The sequence below is a fragment of the Euprymna scolopes genome, chromosome 10 (genome assembly GCF_053919585.1).
Source record: "Euprymna scolopes isolate OS-2025 chromosome 10, ASM5391958v1, whole genome shotgun sequence".
NCBI classification, from domain to species: Eukaryota; Metazoa; Mollusca; class Cephalopoda; order Sepiida; family Sepiolidae; genus Euprymna; species Euprymna scolopes.
The window spans coordinates 19,030,948-19,049,305 of NC_136491.1; the positions used below are offsets into that span (position 1 = coordinate 19,030,948).

At 34.5% G+C, this 18,358-nt stretch overlaps 1 protein-coding gene across 1 annotated transcript in view; it reads left to right on the forward strand.

Moving 5' to 3' along the window:
• The window catches only part of LOC145285833 (EF-hand calcium-binding domain-containing protein 6-like), a 288,961-nt gene that overhangs the window by 157,352 nt on the left and 113,251 nt on the right, over positions 1-18,358 (forward strand). Inside the window, exons 13-15 of the mRNA XM_080134267.1 lie at positions 7,438-7,608; positions 16,066-16,134; positions 17,332-17,492. Coding sequence (XP_079990393.1) covers positions 7,438-7,608; positions 16,066-16,134; positions 17,332-17,492 — 401 coding nt within the window. The remainder of the gene's footprint in view (positions 1-7,437; positions 7,609-16,065; positions 16,135-17,331; positions 17,493-18,358) is intronic.

The window sequence follows — 18,358 nt, forward strand, 5'->3', positions numbered from 1 at the left end:
GAGATAAAGTAGCCAAACACCCTCACACCTCCACACAAGTAAGAAGAAAATAAATTAAAATAATTTTTTTTTAAAAAAAGGAAAGCAAACACACCTGCACCAGTGCACCACGACCTCAATTTCTCACTCAATGACCTTGAACTGGCCCCAATGAAACTAGAGGGGGGGGGGGTGAAACACGCTCGAGTTTGAAAATATTTAGAGACATATCATATTTTTATTCCTTAAGACAAGTGTTTATCCTCAAAATAGCTTTGCAAAAATATCTATCTTTACAAAATTTCTGAAGAGGATGTTTAAAAAGAGTCAACAAGATCGTCCAAAACGCGTTAAAATTGTTCCCAAAAGATTATTTCAATAATTTGAAAAATGAAAATATCAAATAATAAAACAGGTACGAGGTGCCTTTAATAAGTTTCACGACTTTTTTGTGCAGGCATTTAAAATTGTCGTAGACTCTTGATAATGCAGTATGTTATTGCTATACATCTTATGAGAAGACTGACCAGTTTTTATGATTTCAGGTTCAAATAAACAGCTGCACCAGGAATTGGAATACACCCTACTAAAGCCTGATTGTCACAGCTGATGAATTTCAAAAATGCAATATTGATGTGAGGACGCTTTAGAAGAATGATTTGCAATAAAATTCTGTTTTAAACTTGGAAAAAATGCCGCAGAAACGTATGAAATGCTTCAGACTGCTTTTGTACTATCTTGCATGAATTGAGCATCAGTTTTTGAGTGGCATAAGAGATTCAAGGAAGTCAGGGAGTGTATGAAGGATGCTAAGCGGTGTGTGAGGAATAAGGTAGTCAGAACACCAGAGTTGATTGGTCAAATAAAGAATTTCATGAATAAGGACCGTCGTGGGTCTACAGTTTGATGAAGAACTGAAGATGCGGAAGATTTCTGTGAAGTTTGTCCCAGTGCACCATTTCACAACTTCATCCTTGTCACAGACTATTTAAGCAAGATAGGCATCAAGACAGTTCTTCACCTTACCTGTAGCCCAGACTTTGCATCCTGTGACTTTTTGGTTACGCCCTAAGCTCCAAGAAAACCTTAGAGGCTGGTGCTATGAGAGAATTGAGGAAATGAAAGAGACTGTAGAAAAAGGACTTTCATATATATATATATATATATATATATATATATATATATATATATATATATATATATATATATATGTTGTGTTGAATGTTGAGACATTATGTTAAACAAAGATGGCGGTAGTAAATCAAATCTGCAAAGAGTCAAGGCAGTCACGATCTTGAGTGTTGAGTTTAGAATAAAGATAGCGGCATTAGATTGGCGAAGAATCAATGCAGTCACAATCAGCAGTGGTTCAGTTGTTTAAGATGGAGGTTGACAGCGAACTGACGAGTCCAAAATTCGATATTTTTTTAATGAGGTCAGAGGCTTCTCATTAATTGATTGTCGTAACCGTAGTAATAAATAAGATCGTCCATAGCATTGGGGTCATACTATTATTAGTCAAAAAAACATTTTAATATATATATTAGTCAAAAAACATTTTAGTGTGTGTATGTGTGTGTGTGTTTGTGTGTGTGTGCATTTTCCTACGCAATAGCTCTGTGAATGTTCAGTCTACAGACTCGAAATTTGATATACAGGGTACTGAGATTTGGGAAAATCTTTGTAATCCGTTTTTGGCCAGAAATCTGTTTGCTAAGAGGTCAAAGTTCAACGATTTGACCTTTGAAAACTCTACCAAACTCCTCCGCCAATTTTGGGTCTAAACACTTGAAATTATAGATATAGGTTCCTTGGATACGGATCTTACTTAATAACTTGATTTGAGCCCAAAACAATAAATGTTAAGGGGTCAAAGTTTTAAAAAAATTGACCGTTTTTTTTTTTTTTGCTCAACATACACCTCCAAACACCCGGGCAACGCCGAGCTGAAATGCTAGTATATAAAACACTCAGTAAGTTTTATAATAATGTTAAGACCAGTATGAAATAAGAGCCAACTACAGGGTGGAACAATAAAATTGTTGCACTAAAAAAGACGACATGGTTCCATTTCCGTTTGATGAAGACCGGTTTTCTTTTTTTGTTGCAGACCATCTACTAGTTGGCCAGTTGTGTATAAATCCCAAGAGCGATAGGAGCTTTCTATCATGTCTGAAAGTGACACAATGTTCAACGAGCGAGATTGGAGATGTGCCGCTGTACAACTCATGCTCTCTACTGACCCAAGCTATGACAATCAGACTATTGCCAGCACCCTCAAAATGCAAATTGGGAAAACAGAGACGTGCCCAGGGTGATAAAAACAAAACGGTTATGTTTTTTCGTGTGGTTTCAAGTGAAGGCTACATCATGCCATCTTATATGTTCAAAGTCAACACCAAAGTGTACCTGGATATGCTGAAGAGTGTGATGATCCTCTGGTGCAATCAGGTGGCTGCTGGTAGACCCTGGGTGTGGCAGCAGGACTTGACGCCAGCTCACAAGTCCAAAGAGACCTAGGCTTGCCTTCAGAAGGAGTCCTAAGACTTTATACCCTTCTTTCACTGCCCCCACCTCTATTCCCCCGACCTGAACCCACTGGACTACTTCGGTTGATCATACATCATCACCAATATGACCTCCCACAACACCAAAGACAACCTGATTGCTGCCGTCTGCCGAGTATTTGCCGAGCTCCTACCAGTGCTTATGGAAAAGGCATGCTTCCAGTTGCAGACCCGTATCGAGGCGGAGATTGAGGCTGAAGGCGGCTTCATTGAATAGATGTCAGCTCTACTACATAATTAAGTTACCTGAATTAAGTTTTACTATAAAGCTGTAGTGTTTTCTTTTTAGGGTGAAAAATTTACCGTTCCATCCTGTAGTACTTTCATTTATTTATTTATTTTTGACATTCAAGCATAACATTCTATCTAATAAAAGCGATTGTGTTATGTGGCATAATGTTTTAAACCGTTATTTTAATCATTTCCCGTTATGTTACGACCTCAATCTAGTCTAGAAGAAAAAAAAATTCAAAGTGAAATGGATTATTTACTTTTCTAAAAAAAAAAAAATAGGTTGAAACGATAAAATAATAAGATAATCTGCCAAAAAAAAAAGGAAAAGAGAAAACCAGGTTTCATCAAACGGAAATTGAATCATATCGTCTTTTCTAGGGCGACAATTGTATCTGTAATAACAAACTCCTCCACCCCTTACAAAAAAGTTAATTGAATGAGACTATATGTTTGCATCGACGCACTCTATGGTGGTTGCCTGACCTCCTCGTATTTGGAAGGAAATATCTACAGAACTTATATTAATGTGCACTAAATCAGTGGAGTTTAGCCTTGCTGATATTATGTACAGTCAGGTCGACGGGGTTTCTATGGGGAGCCCGTTGGCCTCAACTTTAGCTGTTATTTTCGTTGGTTATTATGAATCCGTTCTTTTTAGTTCTGGAACTAAATACATGACGTATGTTAGATATGTCGACGACACTTTTGCTATGTGTGCATCGCAAAATGAAGCGTCAACATGCTTTAATAGGTTGAATTCCCTTCATGGGTCTTTACAGTTCACTATGGAAAGTGAGAAAGATAACCCTTCCCTTCTTGGATGTTCTTGTTGTACGTTCAAGTGGCTTTTTCATTTCCATTTACAGGAAGCTAACTTTTACTAGTCTTTATGTGAACTAAATCACAAAAAAATTGGCTTAATTCATACGCTGTTACATAGAGCCCTCATGATTTGCTCACCTCGTAAACTAGACTCTGAACCGGATAAAATCAGGGACATTTTCATCAGTAACGGTTATCCTGAAGATCTTATTAATGATTGTATTAACAAAACGGTTACAGATTTTAATTCACATAAAATATTCGGGCTTTTAAATGTTCTGTTTACTTAAAATTACCATGGATAGGCGATAAGGGTACAAAATTAACTAAACAAATTGTTAGAAGTATTAATTGCTTCTACTCTGTTTCCTTGCGTTTGGTATATACTACTAGACCTGCTTTTCCTTCTTTTTGCAAGGATAGTTTACCTTACATCCAAAATAGTAATATTATTTATCAATTTAAATGCCAGTGTAATGCTGGTTATGTCGGGCAGACTTCTTTGCATTTGCAGACTTGTGTAAACCAGCAGGTTCTATCCAAGATTAGACAGGGTGGGGTATAGCATGTGAGTCTCCCTTCCTCTGCAAATTTAGACTCTGCTATTAGACAACATTTGGTTGAAAATCCTTGTTGTGCCAACCAGTATAAAATAGAGTGGTTTGAGGTACTTCATAAAGCGGATTCCAAAATCATTTTTAACATTTTGGAATCCGTCTCTATCGCGAATCGTAAACCTTCTTTCTGCCGGCAGAAGGAATCGTTAAAAGCGTTAAATCTCTTCAGGGAACGTTGACCACCTCCCTTCTGTTTTTTTTTCTTCCCTCGCGGTGCCATTTCAGTCGCCTTATAATCGTTTATTGAATTAAATTATTTATTTTAATCATCATTTGACACCTTAAATATGTAATAAAAAAAAGATCCTCCATTGCTCTTTATTTTCGCCATTAAAATTATTTTTCATTGCTATCGATTTTTCTGCTGATGGGATGATAGCCGAAAGAGCTCTAGAGAGATTTCCGCTAAGTTCGGAGATATATATATATATATATGTATATATATATATATATACTAGCAAAAGTACCCGTCGTTGACTGGGTTCAAAAACAGCCTACAGAAAATGGACTCTGATTTATGAAAGTATGACAGGTTATGAAAAAGAAGGGTTGTAAAGAGATAGCTTCGAATTTGGGGGTATCAAAACCAAAGCAAAATATGATGAAAGTAAAAATGAAATAGATAAACCCCATAATTTATTATACCATACCTGTTCACACTGAAACACTTATCACAATATTCTGTGGATCTATATTAAAAAACCTTGTTAAACTTTGTAACATATTTACATTCTATGGAGGTTAGGCGCGAACGAACACCCCATAATTTTATTATACCATATTTCTTCAAACTGAAATATAATTATCAAAGTATGCTTACGCAGATAGATATGAAAAGTCTTTATTAAAGTTTGTGCCTATTTCCATTCTATGGAGTCCAGGCGCGAACGCAGACCTCACAATTTTATTATACCATCCCTATTTAAGTTAAAACATACTTATCAAAGTATTCGTATGTACATCTATATCAAAAACACTTGTAAAGGTTTTTTTTTAATTTTTAAATTTTTTATTTCCATACTTTGTGGACCAGGCGCGTACGCAGACCCCACAATTTTAATGAATCATCATTATGCCAGATCAAACATACCCATTCTTGTGTCTCGATACATCTTCTATCATTATATGTGACCAGTTTTCTATAATAGTCAACCATATAGGAGCCTATTCGTGACCAGACACACACACAGACGTTCAGCTTTATATCATAGATATACACACACACATACTTACAGGACCCGTGTCCTGGCATTACCCGGAAAATTATAGTTAATGATTTTTCAGGCTCCAACATTAAACTACAAGTATAAAACTCAACGACTGTGTGTATGTATGTGTGTTTGTGTGTTTTCCCTATACAAAGAAAGGTAAAAGAATCTACACTCAATGCCGAACAAAGCTGGATCTTCTTTTTAGTATTTACATAGTTGAGTATTTATATAGATTGTATTTATAATATAGGAATTCACTGTTTTTAAGCACTGTTGATATATGGAATATATCACCGTTGATATATATGGAATTATTATTATGTTGATATATCATTGATATGATGATAGAATTATTATTGTTGATAGAATTATTATTATTATGTTGATATATTATTATGTTTATCTATATATGGAAGTATTATTATTTTGGTGATATATATATATATATATATATACATATATATATATATATATATATATATACATATATATATATATATATATATATATATACATATATATATATATATATATATATATATGGGATAAGCACTGTTTATATATGGAATATATGAAATATGCTTATTTATTTTTTTAAAAAATGTCTGCACTAGTTTTGGTCTTAAAACCGTTCAAGTTTGAATTTTATATTTCATATATATTTATTTATATTTATTTATTAAAACAAATTCAATATTTCGACTTATAACAAATTCTTCATAAGAAAAATCCAGGTGTTTTTTACTTTTATTATTTTGTATTTTTAGCTTGTATTTATACATCGATATTTTCTCAAATACTCCACAAGTAAAAAAAAAAAAAAAAGTAAAAATAATAGCAACATGTAATGTTAAAAGTATATGCTAAACTTATCCCACACTATAAATTCTAAAAATTAATGTGCATGTTTTTGTTTCAGCAGGAGTAATTCTATTTTTGTTGGTGATGTAGAATAGTAACAATTTGTATTTTTGTTTAATCAAACAATTCCGTCCCTAATATTAATTTCGGCTAAGGTATATAACGTCACGGTAACATTTATTGGGTGGGCCTCTATCACAATTTTGTTTTATTTCTTATTTTGAAGTCTTTGTCGAGTCTTCAGAAACGTGGCCATTTTTTCCTGTTCTTTGGTAGCGCTTAATATTACTTATTTTTCGAACCGAATAAACATTTTACATTAAATAAAAACGCTAAAAACTTATTCAGTTAGGTAGAAAACTAACTTATCTTGCCTTTGATAACATTTATTTGTTATATATTTGTTTTTTGACGAATTTTTCGTACCTCTGTGGATTGTAATACGAATCCAAAATTATATTTAAAACAAATCAGGTACAAGGCTATGAAAAGTTTAAGGAAAAAGGGTGTCGTTTGTCATCCTTGGTCTAAAGTATCAAAAATGTTAAGACCCTCCCAACTCTTTCTAAATAATAGACTCCCTACTGTTCTCCTGCTTATTCAGAACTGAAAACAGTCAATCTCTAAATGGAAGTGGAAATTAAGTTGGAAAAATAGAATAAATTCAATATGTGGGAGGAGGCTAACGGGGATAAATGAAAGTAAAGGATGGCTTCTATTACACAGGGTTAACTCGTTCATTCAACTAGCTAAGAGGCAAAACTTACCCAAAAGGCTGGGATCTATCAAGATCCAAACCGTGTACACCATGCTCGGGCAGGGATCACATATTTTTTTTTATCTTATTTTTTTAAGTTAAATAATTTTTTTCAATTTCCCACTTGGCAATGCCGGGACACAGGTCTTGCTAGTTATAAATAATTTATACTTTAACACTCAAACCTATTCCAATGTATTCCAATCACGAACACAAAGAACACATTTAATAAAATAAATTTGTTGAGAATGAACTTAGCAGTATACAACTTTAACCGGACATTTCAATTCAATGATTGCATCATTTTATATGGATTAATATGGAAAATGTTTTTATTTTTTTGAATGTATATGATGTATTTAAATTTTTTTTTCCTTTTGTTGTTTTAGCGCAGACGAGGCTGGTTGACGAGGCTCGATATTGAAGCCGAATTGAAAAAACTATATTTCTGCTTGAATGAAAAAGAGTTCAAAGATGTCTGCATACTGTTGGATCCAGAACATGGCAACAGGATTTACCTGCCGAAATTATTAGAAGTTCTTAACAACGAGACACCAAAGGTGAACAAGAAAATATTTTCTATTTTATTCCTTTTCTCTGCTTAAAATACAAATCTGTATAAGAGTCATGTAGCAGGTCGGTGCAAAAAGGGGCATTTTAAACCATTGTAATTTATTTTATGCATGTTATTATTACTTAAACATACCGCCATGATTAATTGGTTTTTCTTTTTTTGTTAATTCACCCCAAACAAAGCACAAATTTAATCAACCATAGTGCATTTCAGTTTCTTTCTTAAACAAACCATTTTAATCTTGCCAATAGTTGAAAAAAAAAAACAGAAAAAAAAAACAATGGAATTACACAGCAACACTTCGAAATTTGAAAGCATTTAAATTGTCGATTAGAAAGCTATTTCTTAGCAAATCATCAAATGTTTGAATGTTTGACCAACTATTTTATTTATTTATTTTTATTGTCAATTCACTGCAAACAAAGCACAGAGCCACTTAGTTGTGAGGAACTAATATTTGGGACCAAATTTGTAGGGATACTATTTAAGGAGTTAGGTTGCTAGTTGTCTGTTCACATTACACTTGAATTTCTGCATGTCAGTACAGGCAGGGAAACAAGGGCATAGGAGGGAATTCCAAAGTGCAGCAGCAGTCCAAGTAGAAAAGCTATTCCAGTAGAAAGCTTTAAAACATTTACTTGTAGGGATTTCTTCAATGTAGGGGTGAGATTTTGCTGCTTGTTGGGTTTGTCGAGGGTATTGTCATTGAGGGGGTACTAGTGCTTAAGCTCACAGTATTAATGCTGATGTCCCTCGGGGGTCCATCCTGGGCCCAACTCTTTTCCTGATCTACATTAATGATCTTCCAACTCACATCCTTACATCATTTGTAGACATTTATGCTGACGACACTACCATTTATGGTAGCACATCTAAGACAGTAAACGACCAAGTTCTCTCCAATTCTCTCTCCTCTGATCTTGAGCACGTAGTACAATGGGGAAAGGAGTGGCTGGTTACTTTTAATGCATCTAAAACCAAGCTTCTCTCTTTACATCATCAACATTCTGATCCATATCTGGCATCAATTGAAATGAATGGCTCTCGTCTTCAGGAGGCCTCAAGTTTTGACAGGCTTCTGGGCTTGACCATTACTCCTGATCTTAAATGGAATACGTACATCAAATCTGTTGCCAAGGCCGCTGGAAAAATGGTGGGATCTTTCTATCGATCGGGTAGATATCTCACTGCTGATGCAATTCTCTATCTATATAAGAGCCAGGTACGTCCAAGGATGGAATACTGTTGCCACATCTGGGCAGGAGCTTCTAGAAAGGACTTCTCCTGCCTTGATAGAGTTCAAAATAAACTTCGTAGCCTTGTAGGAAATGTCCTTTTCTCTTCCCTGCAACCTCTATCTCACAGAAGTGATGTTGCGAGTTTGTCTCTGATGTATCGTTATTTTCATGGAAAGTGTTCGACTGAGCTTCAGTCTATGGTCCCCCCTCGGCAAACCTTCACAAGAAACACTCGTCTAGCTGTAAACACTATCAATAATTCCCCCCACTCTTTATCTGTGCCTAAACCTAAACGTAGATTCCATGAACAAAGCTTCTTTCTTAGAACTGCACGCCTGTGGAATTGTCTTCCGTTTTCCTGCTTTCCAGCTGACTACAATATGGTTGTGTTCAAGTCTAACGTAAATAAGTTCTTGATGAGCCGTTCCATATAAATTATCAAATTTACCAAATTTTCATTACTAATGATTATTATATTGTCCAATTTCTACTGTACACTCTTTAACTCTTATCCTTGAGTGGCCTCTTGGCCTTGATAATGTGGTGATGCCTATGTAAAAAAAAAAAAATGTTCGTCAGAGTATTTGCCATTGAAATACTTGTAAAACAGGCACAAAAATGCCATTTTTGGGGGATGGGACAGAGGTTGAATTTTAGATGATAGTTCAGGACCTGTTGGGTTGGCGACTCTTTTCTGAACCTTCTCTAGAAGTGAGAGACTAGTGGCAACCCAGATGTAGTAACAATATTCCATGCATGAGCGAACTGTGGACTTGTAGCGATACAGGATACTCTCAGGTGTGAGTAGCCTATTAGCACGGTAGAAAGAACCAACTCTCTTCACAGCAGCCTTGCCAATTGCTTCAATGTATTTGTTCCAATTCATGTTGTCTGTGAATGTTAACGCTAGGAGCTTGAGGGAAGTACTTTCAAGTAATGTATCATTAGCCATGACAATCAGTGGTTGAGAAGGTTTATTGTAATTAAAGGAAATAAGCTTTGTCTTGGCAGCACTGAACATTATCAACCAATTTACATTCATTCTTTAAAAAAAAAAAAATTCAAACTATATTAATTTATGTTAATAGGATTAAAAAGTACTTTTACAGAATTTAACCGAACCGTTTTTGTTTTAATTTTGACCTAAGTTATAGGGTTGGTTCCGTTCAAATTCTGTAGAAGCATCTTTAATTGTTTTAACAATGTTTCAAATAATACTCTAATAATTAAATTCAACTTCAAAATTATTAAAGCGAAACAAAAAATGAAAGTAAAAAGAACCCGAATAACGCCAAGTGGTTAAAATCAAGTTCCTTCCGTCTTTGTTTACATTCTTCATCAGCTGATATTTATGCTTTACGATGACTTCTCTGATTGAGAAGGTTTCTTATAATTATTTAAGGAACTGATTATTATATATTATTACACGATTGGGAATGATACGGATGTTTTTTGCATCTTAGGTTTTGCCTCTGAATGTCTCTTTCTCAAACACATAGCTGGAACCTGTTCAATGCATAAAGAAAAAATGATTTATTAACTATGAATCCATTTTCCTTAACAATAAGTTCAATCTGCCTAGGTTGAATGCCATTGGCTATGGTTGCCTTCCATGCATATTGCTTCTTCAATGCTAACTTTTTGGTGCTGGTTGGACATGTTCCTGACACAATGAGCCTGTTGGAAAAGTGCTCTTGTTGTTGAACGAAGAGAGGCATTCGATGGGTTGCACATATGCAGATCGATTCCATATAAGGAATACGAGGTTTTCCACCATTGTCTATTGAAATGCACAATTAACCAAAAATATTGGTTAAACGATTAGAACAACAGACAATGGGAAATATTAAACATTCCAGGCTGAAAGAATGTTTATATAAATCTACACAACAGAAAGCGAGCAACAGTCGGTCACAGAGTGAGGATAAACTGACACATTTTCTTCACTGCCAAAACATCTGCACCCCCCGCCATGCACCTTCACTAAAGGTCAACACCATCATAACTAAATCAAAAACTATTGTCAGTGATAAACAAAATATTTTTAGAATTCAGCTGTGTTGTGTTTTATTCGATGTCAGTGTGTATATATCATAGATCAGTGACAAAAGTCGATTTAGAAATTATATAGACTGAAAAGCACATTAAACAACTGGCCACAGCAAATATATAACACTGTGGTTTATGTAAATATATAACACTGTGATTTATGTAAACATGTGTTGTGCAGCATGTTTTGCTAGTATATATTAATTGCAGACTTTGCAGTGATATCTCGTCAAAGGAAAAGTAGGGCACAGAAAACTTAAAACATCTTTGGTCAAAGTTCAACCACTCAGAAGATATTTTCTTTGTTTGAAAAACTAAGAGCCTCATTAAATAAGAAAATTATGCTGGAATCCACCTGCTTGGAAAAAATAATTTGCTTAAATGGGCTCCAGATAAACTCTTTTGAATAGAAATTATCTGACCATTATCTTCAGTAGTTAACTTCTGGGTGGTCGAATTGTAACCACTAACAAAGGTCCAGAATCAGTCAGGGGTGAAAAGATTTCATGAGATAGGAAGGATAAACAGCCAAAGCCCTCCTTCCAGAGAAAAAGGAATTTTTTTGTGCCTCCTAGCCATAGTTTTATGTCAATGAGATTTGTGGGTTTTGGTCTGATGACCTGGAAAAATTCATTTTGCAAGTCTGCCATTCAAGTTTGGGAAGGTATACATCATTTGTAATATCCAAAAAATTGTGTGTTTTTTTTTTTGTTTTTTTTTGTTTTTTTGAGGGACAATTCCTTTGTTGCAGAGCTGACTGGATCACACAAAAGCTTTGTACTGGCACACGTCATTTAAAAAATATGTCATTCTTATTTCTTATGCTGATGGGCATTTCAGCGAATGTAGAAGGAACGCATTAGTCTGAAATACATGCTAATAAAGCATACAAATATCATAACAATTCCTTGATACATATACCAGAAAAGAACCATGGGATATAAGTTATACACTATAACTATGCAACTCCTACAACTACATTCTTTGAAAACCTAACATAGTAGTATGGTACAAAAGAGAGAAGGTAACAACCCTTGTTGAAGTCAGTATTCCTGATGATGTTTGCTTAAACAAAGTGGAGAGGGAGAAGATAACTAAATATTAAGATTTTATGTATGAGATAAAAAAAAAAAAAAACTGGAACCCATAGGAAGATTTCAATAACTCTAGTAATTATAGAAGCCACTGGGGTCATAAAAAAGAATTTTAAAAACTATTTGGCGAATATACCCAGTGAACCCAGTGCAATAAAAACACAAATAATTGCCTTTAAAAAGACGATCAGAATCTAAAAAAAAACAACTCTTAGTTGGAGTCTTTGAAATAATGGTTGAATGCCTCTCATCCCTGGCAAAAAGAAAGAGAAAAGAAAATTGAAAGAAAAATATGTTTTTTGTATTAAAAACTGATTATTGTGAATAGTATGAATGTTTTTTTTTGCATTTTAGGTTACGTTTCTGAATGCCTCAACCATTTTCATCTTAAAAAAAATAATTTATTAACTTAACTATAGATCCATTTTTTCTGAACAATAAGTTGCTTCTGACTGGATCATATCAACAGGAACATGAGCAAACTTCTTTATCTGGATTTTGCATAAGTGTCCTCACTGAAATATCTTCAGAAACTTACATCACTTCAAATCTCTCCTATATCACATAATTAAAACCAACCAATCAGGACGTGATACATAACCATGTAGCAGAGAAGAGATATTCCTGCGAGATCTAGTGAGAGTTAAGCTAATTTACATATAAATCAACTCACACAAAGAGCAAAGAGCATAAAACCGGGTGACGTCTGAAAGGCAAACGACACATGCTATCTGAGTAACCACCGCGATGAACGGACCTCGCTAAAGCCAGCTGTTATCGTTGTAGAGAGCCTGCGCAACCAACCGTCTCTCTTCAAAGTCTTTGTTCCCTTAGGCAGGATCAATCTCTAAGTAGCTCTGTTCTTCATATACGATTTCCATTAGTCGAGTACCTCTTGAAGTTGGCCTTTAGGACATCTTTGTGGTAATTTTTCTGACAACCCTGACTGCGATTTCCTTCTTTTCTAAGTTGGCTATAGAAAATTTATTTCAGCAGTAAGGAGTCCAACATTCTGACGACGTGGCTATTCCATATCATTTGAATTTTGATGAAGGTTTTAATGTTAGTAGTCTCAGTCTCTTGGAAGATGCTGATGTTGGTGTGGTAGTTTCACCAGTGTATGTGCAAATTGCTCCAAAGGCAACAGTGATGGAAATTTTCCAGAACCATATATGTCATCCAGGTCTCTGATGCACAAAGAAGCATCAGGAGTATAATAGTTTTGTGTACTTCTATGTTAGAGCTCTCGCAAATATCTCCACCTTGAAAAACGTGTTCAGAGGATGGCATATGCTTGTCTGAGCTTCGATCTATGGTCCCTCCTGTCCTGACTTTCACGAGAAACACTCGTCTATCTGAAACCACTATCAATAATTTCCCCCACTCTTTATCTGTGCCTAAACCTAAATGTAGATTCTATGAACAAAGCTTCTTTCTTAGAACTGCACGCTTGTGGAATTCTTCCATTTTCCTGCTTTCCAACTGACTATAATATAGTCGTCTTCAAGTCCAACGTAAACAAAGTTCTTGATGAGCCATCCCTTTAAGTAATCCAATTTATCAAATTTCCACTACTAATGATTACTACAATATTTTCCCATTGACTATCGTACACTCATTAACCCTTATCCTCGAGTGACCTCTGGGCCTTGATAAGTGGTGACTCCTTTGTAAAAAAAAAAACAAGCCTTTATACTGTCTTTACTTTTGAAAGAAGCTTGTCTCTGCATTAAAGATTCATAGATCATCTTCTGTACACTCATTAACCTTTATCCTCGAGTGGCCTCCAATAAGTGGTGACTCCTTCGTAAAACAGAAAAAAAGAAGCGTTTATACCGTCTTTACTCTGTGTTAAAGATTCATAGATAACCTTGGTGGCACTGAAGAAACCGCAAAGTGCAAGCTTTTGACTTTCCATTTGATTTATCAATCCACCAGAATTCTTGTGGCGTCATGAACAACAGCTTTACACTATCAGTATCACAAGATCTTAGATCCCTCGTATAAGCACGAAATCTGTCTTTTCCCATCAATGAGACAGCTGATAACCTCCTCATTATCATCGAACCAATTGTAATTTTTTTGATTGGAAACCAAATGCTTCCTCACATGATGTTGCGATGGAATTTTTAAACAAGCCCCAATGAGTATCCGCATCTGTCTTTCAGGATATTTGTAGAATAATCTCTTGCAGTTTTGATGCAAATTCTTGAGATCTTGGAGACACCTGACATCAAATTTCTTGAAATTATCTTTGCCACATTTTCGGTCCCCCAATTTATCAGAGAGGGTCCTATGCTTTCAGTAGCATCTGTGCGTCCGTCCGTTTGTGCGTCTGTGTGTCCGTTCGTGCATCCATGCGTCCGTTAGTCCAGACGATTGCCAGATAACTGTCCATTAGGTTTTTCTGAAATTTTGCCACAAATTGTATTTCATTAAATAGATATGCACAGTAAAAAATTTTTTGAGGTCAAAAAATGCCCCAAAATGACACGTTTTGTCCCATAACTTTTGATCCATCCATTAGATTTTTCTGAAACTTGGCCTGAATTGTTCTTCATATAAATCCATTATGGGTGACCCTAACAAAATTCTGGTTTGCATTGCCGGAGACTTTTAGTGCTAAAAACGCCCCCCTTTTTTTTTTTTTAGTTCTTTTTTCATATTTTTCAACAAAAACTTGATATGCCTGAATATTTAGTGGTTTTTCACAGTGGTCAACTCAAATATACATGTGTTAAGGTCTAAAACTACACCGGTATCCATTTACACTGGGATTCGGCGTCCCCAGGGGCTCAAAAGAGGTCAAAAATGACACTTTTGCCCCATAGCGTTTGATCCATCCATTAGATTTTCCTGAAACTTGGCTAAAATGTGGAAACCATTGTTCTTAATATAAATTCAGTATGAGTGACCCTGGCAAAATTCTAGTTCGCATCCATCTGGGACTTTTAGGGCTAAAAAAAAAAAACATGCCTTTTTGGAGCTATTTTTTATATTACTCAAAAACTTGATATGTTTGTCTATATAGTAGTTTTCCATGGTGCTGAATTCAAATATACATGTTTTAAGGTGTGAAACTGCTACGTTTGTCCATTTTCACTGGGATTCGACAGTCCCAGGAGCTCAAAAATGATACTTTTTACCCCATAACTTTTTCCCCATCCATTAGATTTTTCTGAAACTTGACAAAAATGTAAAGGCAACGTTGACCCTTCACACTTCTCACATTCATCATTTTTTTTCACTATTTTTTTGTGACGTCATCTCATAATCGATCAGGCACCAGTGTTTGTTTGGATCTTAATTGCTGTCAATTGGTTTTCTACCGATTTTTTTGGTGAAAAAGTGTGTTGCTTATCATAAAGTCAGGTTCAATATATCTGGTCAGCAAAAGGTTGCTGCTGTTGTAAATACTTCCCACCCCTTTTTTCTTTTTTGTTTAATTGTTCCTTTTCACAACATGTGATCTTATCTCAGATGTTAAAGTCAGAATCAGCTTTTCATTCTGAGCAATTGAGGAATTCACACGGTAAAGTTGAGCATAAAAATGTTCCTTATTCATGCCATCAATCGTGAATGCTTGAGCATATGCAAAAATAAATGACCGAGAGATTGGGTGTGCAATAAAGATGCACAGAAGTCCTAGCAAAGAAAAAAAAAATGAACCTATCCTAAGCCAGTAAAGGTTGAGGACATGTGTTGCATGACAAGAAATGATATGAGAATAATATGATGGATGTGTAATGTTATTTAGGCTTAGATCTGAGATGGTTTGGTTTGGAAGTCAATTTATAAAAGCCGTCCAACACATGCCAGTATGTAAAATGGGCATTAAATGAATATGATGATGAACCGGACATTATTTACTTTCATATATAGATTCAAATCAAAACCTAAGATCAAACCTTTCCAATCATACCTAAGCAATTTTATGCCTTTGACAAATCATTTCTGCATTTGACTCTAAAATCATATTCTTCCAATGATATTTTTATTCTTTTTATTAATTGGAAATTTGCCTTCGAGTTTTGATTTTGCTTGTTTCTTTCTTTGACCCAGGTCGAAATACCGGAACCAATTCCACAGGCCAATTGCACATTTTCACCAAAAGTAATGACATGGGAAAAGGTAGGTATATACTTTTTAAACATGTTTTGTTGATCTTTTTGCAGTCAAATTAGTTTTGTAGAAAAATAAATAAAAGAAAAACATTGATTCAATTTAGTTTTACATCAGAGAATATATTGACGAAATAAATATTTTCATAATTTTATATGATCTTAGAGCTTACTACATAATTTGTAATTTTTAGTAATCCAAAGAGTTTTCTAATACAGATTTTAGAGGAAGGGATATCCGGCCATCTGAGGTGTGTATGACCTCATTAAACACATTATACACACCATGGCTGGTATTCCTCCTCCTCCTCCTCATCATCATCATCATCATCATCATCATCATCATCATCAATTCATATGGACATACGAGGCTTCTTTTCTGTGGAGGATTTATTCGGACAAAATGACAATATGATTATGGAGATGAGAAAGATGCATGCATTAAATGGTTCCTAACTATATGAAGAAAGAAACATATTTCATATTATTTGGATTATTCGGATTACTGTTCTCATGTTTTGGTCTATGTAACCTCTGACCTTCTTTAGGTGTAATTTATCGAACTCCGGAATCTTTCTGCTGAACTCCAGAATCCTGAAAAAATATCAGAGGTTACATCAACCAAAACGCTGCAAAAATTACACTCAAGATGAGAACAGTAGTCAAATGAATCCAAATGATATGAATAATTAATCCTCATCTCAAAAATTCAAAACTGTAAAGATATAAAAGTGGCTTGAGACGCCAGTTATGCTAACTGATATTGTTCGCCTGCCTCATTAAGATTTTGGGGATGAGGAGTTGTTTTTGTAACTGCTTAACTCGAAAGGCTGGCAGGAAAGATTTTAAATCACAAAACAAAACAAAACAAAAAAAATCAACTAATCTTTAATCAGAAGTTCGGATGTTAAAAAAAAATAATAAAATTTTGCACAAATAATTTGCAAAATAATCTAAAAATAAAAAAAGCAAATTACTACTAATAAAATAATTTGCAAAAATCAGAAAATAAGTTTTTAAAATAAAAGAAACTTATAAATATCAAACAATAAATTTATATGGCTGATTATTTTGCCCTGTTACTGCTTGCAAAATCAGACAAAACTAATCGATAAGATTTGACTTATTCAATACAACCAAGTCACTTTATTCATTTTAAACAACAAATAATAAAGCCAATATTTTCTGATTCTCTTTTTAAAAACAGGTTGAACAGATTTTAAGAAAAGATGTCATGAACAAATGGGAAGAGCTGAAAAATCACATTAGTTTGGCATCCACTAAAGCAAACGGCCTCATCGCGATTAAATCCCTAAAAAATATTTTAGATACTTTTGTGTTTCCAATCGAAGAACAGCATTTCCAAAAGTAAGTTTTGCATTTTTTTTTTTTCAGACAAAAGAACATTTGCCTTAATTATGAAAATGCATCATGGAATGTGTGCAGGGCTTTCATAAGTGTAGCGATTAATTCATTGCTGCCAGGAACTCATGTGTCCACCAAAAATCTATGATACAGCCCCCCCCCCCATTAAAAGATTACTCTTTGGAAAAAAAATCATTGTCATCTCAATCAATTCATGTAGACACATTAGGCTTCTTTTTAATGGAGGATTTATTAGCTTTAGAACAAAATGACAAAATGGTTACAAAGATATATGTATTAGATGGTTCCTAACTATATTAAGGGAAAGATATAAAAGTGGCTAGGACTGCCAGTTATGCTAGCTCACATTACCACCAATGTTTGGTGACGCAAACGACTAGGCACTCAACGTTCCTGTGACTTTGGTGGCTGATCCAAACCAATTCCTAATTTGCACTTTTGTAACCAAATAAAACTGGCTAATTTGATATATGAATTTATTTCCTGTATTTATCATATTCCTTTGTTCATTGTTTGTCCATGCAGAAGTTTCATCCTTGTCATGCCATCTCTCTTATCCAAAGGTTTTGCTCGTATGCTCATTAAGGGCAAATCTAATATTTTAAAATGATTTTATTGCATTGATTGACTGTGCTTTTAAAGAAATAAACATATGATAATATTTAGTTTGGTTATTTTGTTTTACAGCATATCAATCATTTTTAGGGGTCTTAATTTTGAATCCAGTACGTTTTGGAAAAAAAGCTTTTACGCTTCCAGTTATTTATATCTTCAAATATTTATTTATGGTGTTTGGTTTGATTATTTTGTGGAGGAAAAGTGTTGTTTTTATTTTTGACTTGAACTTA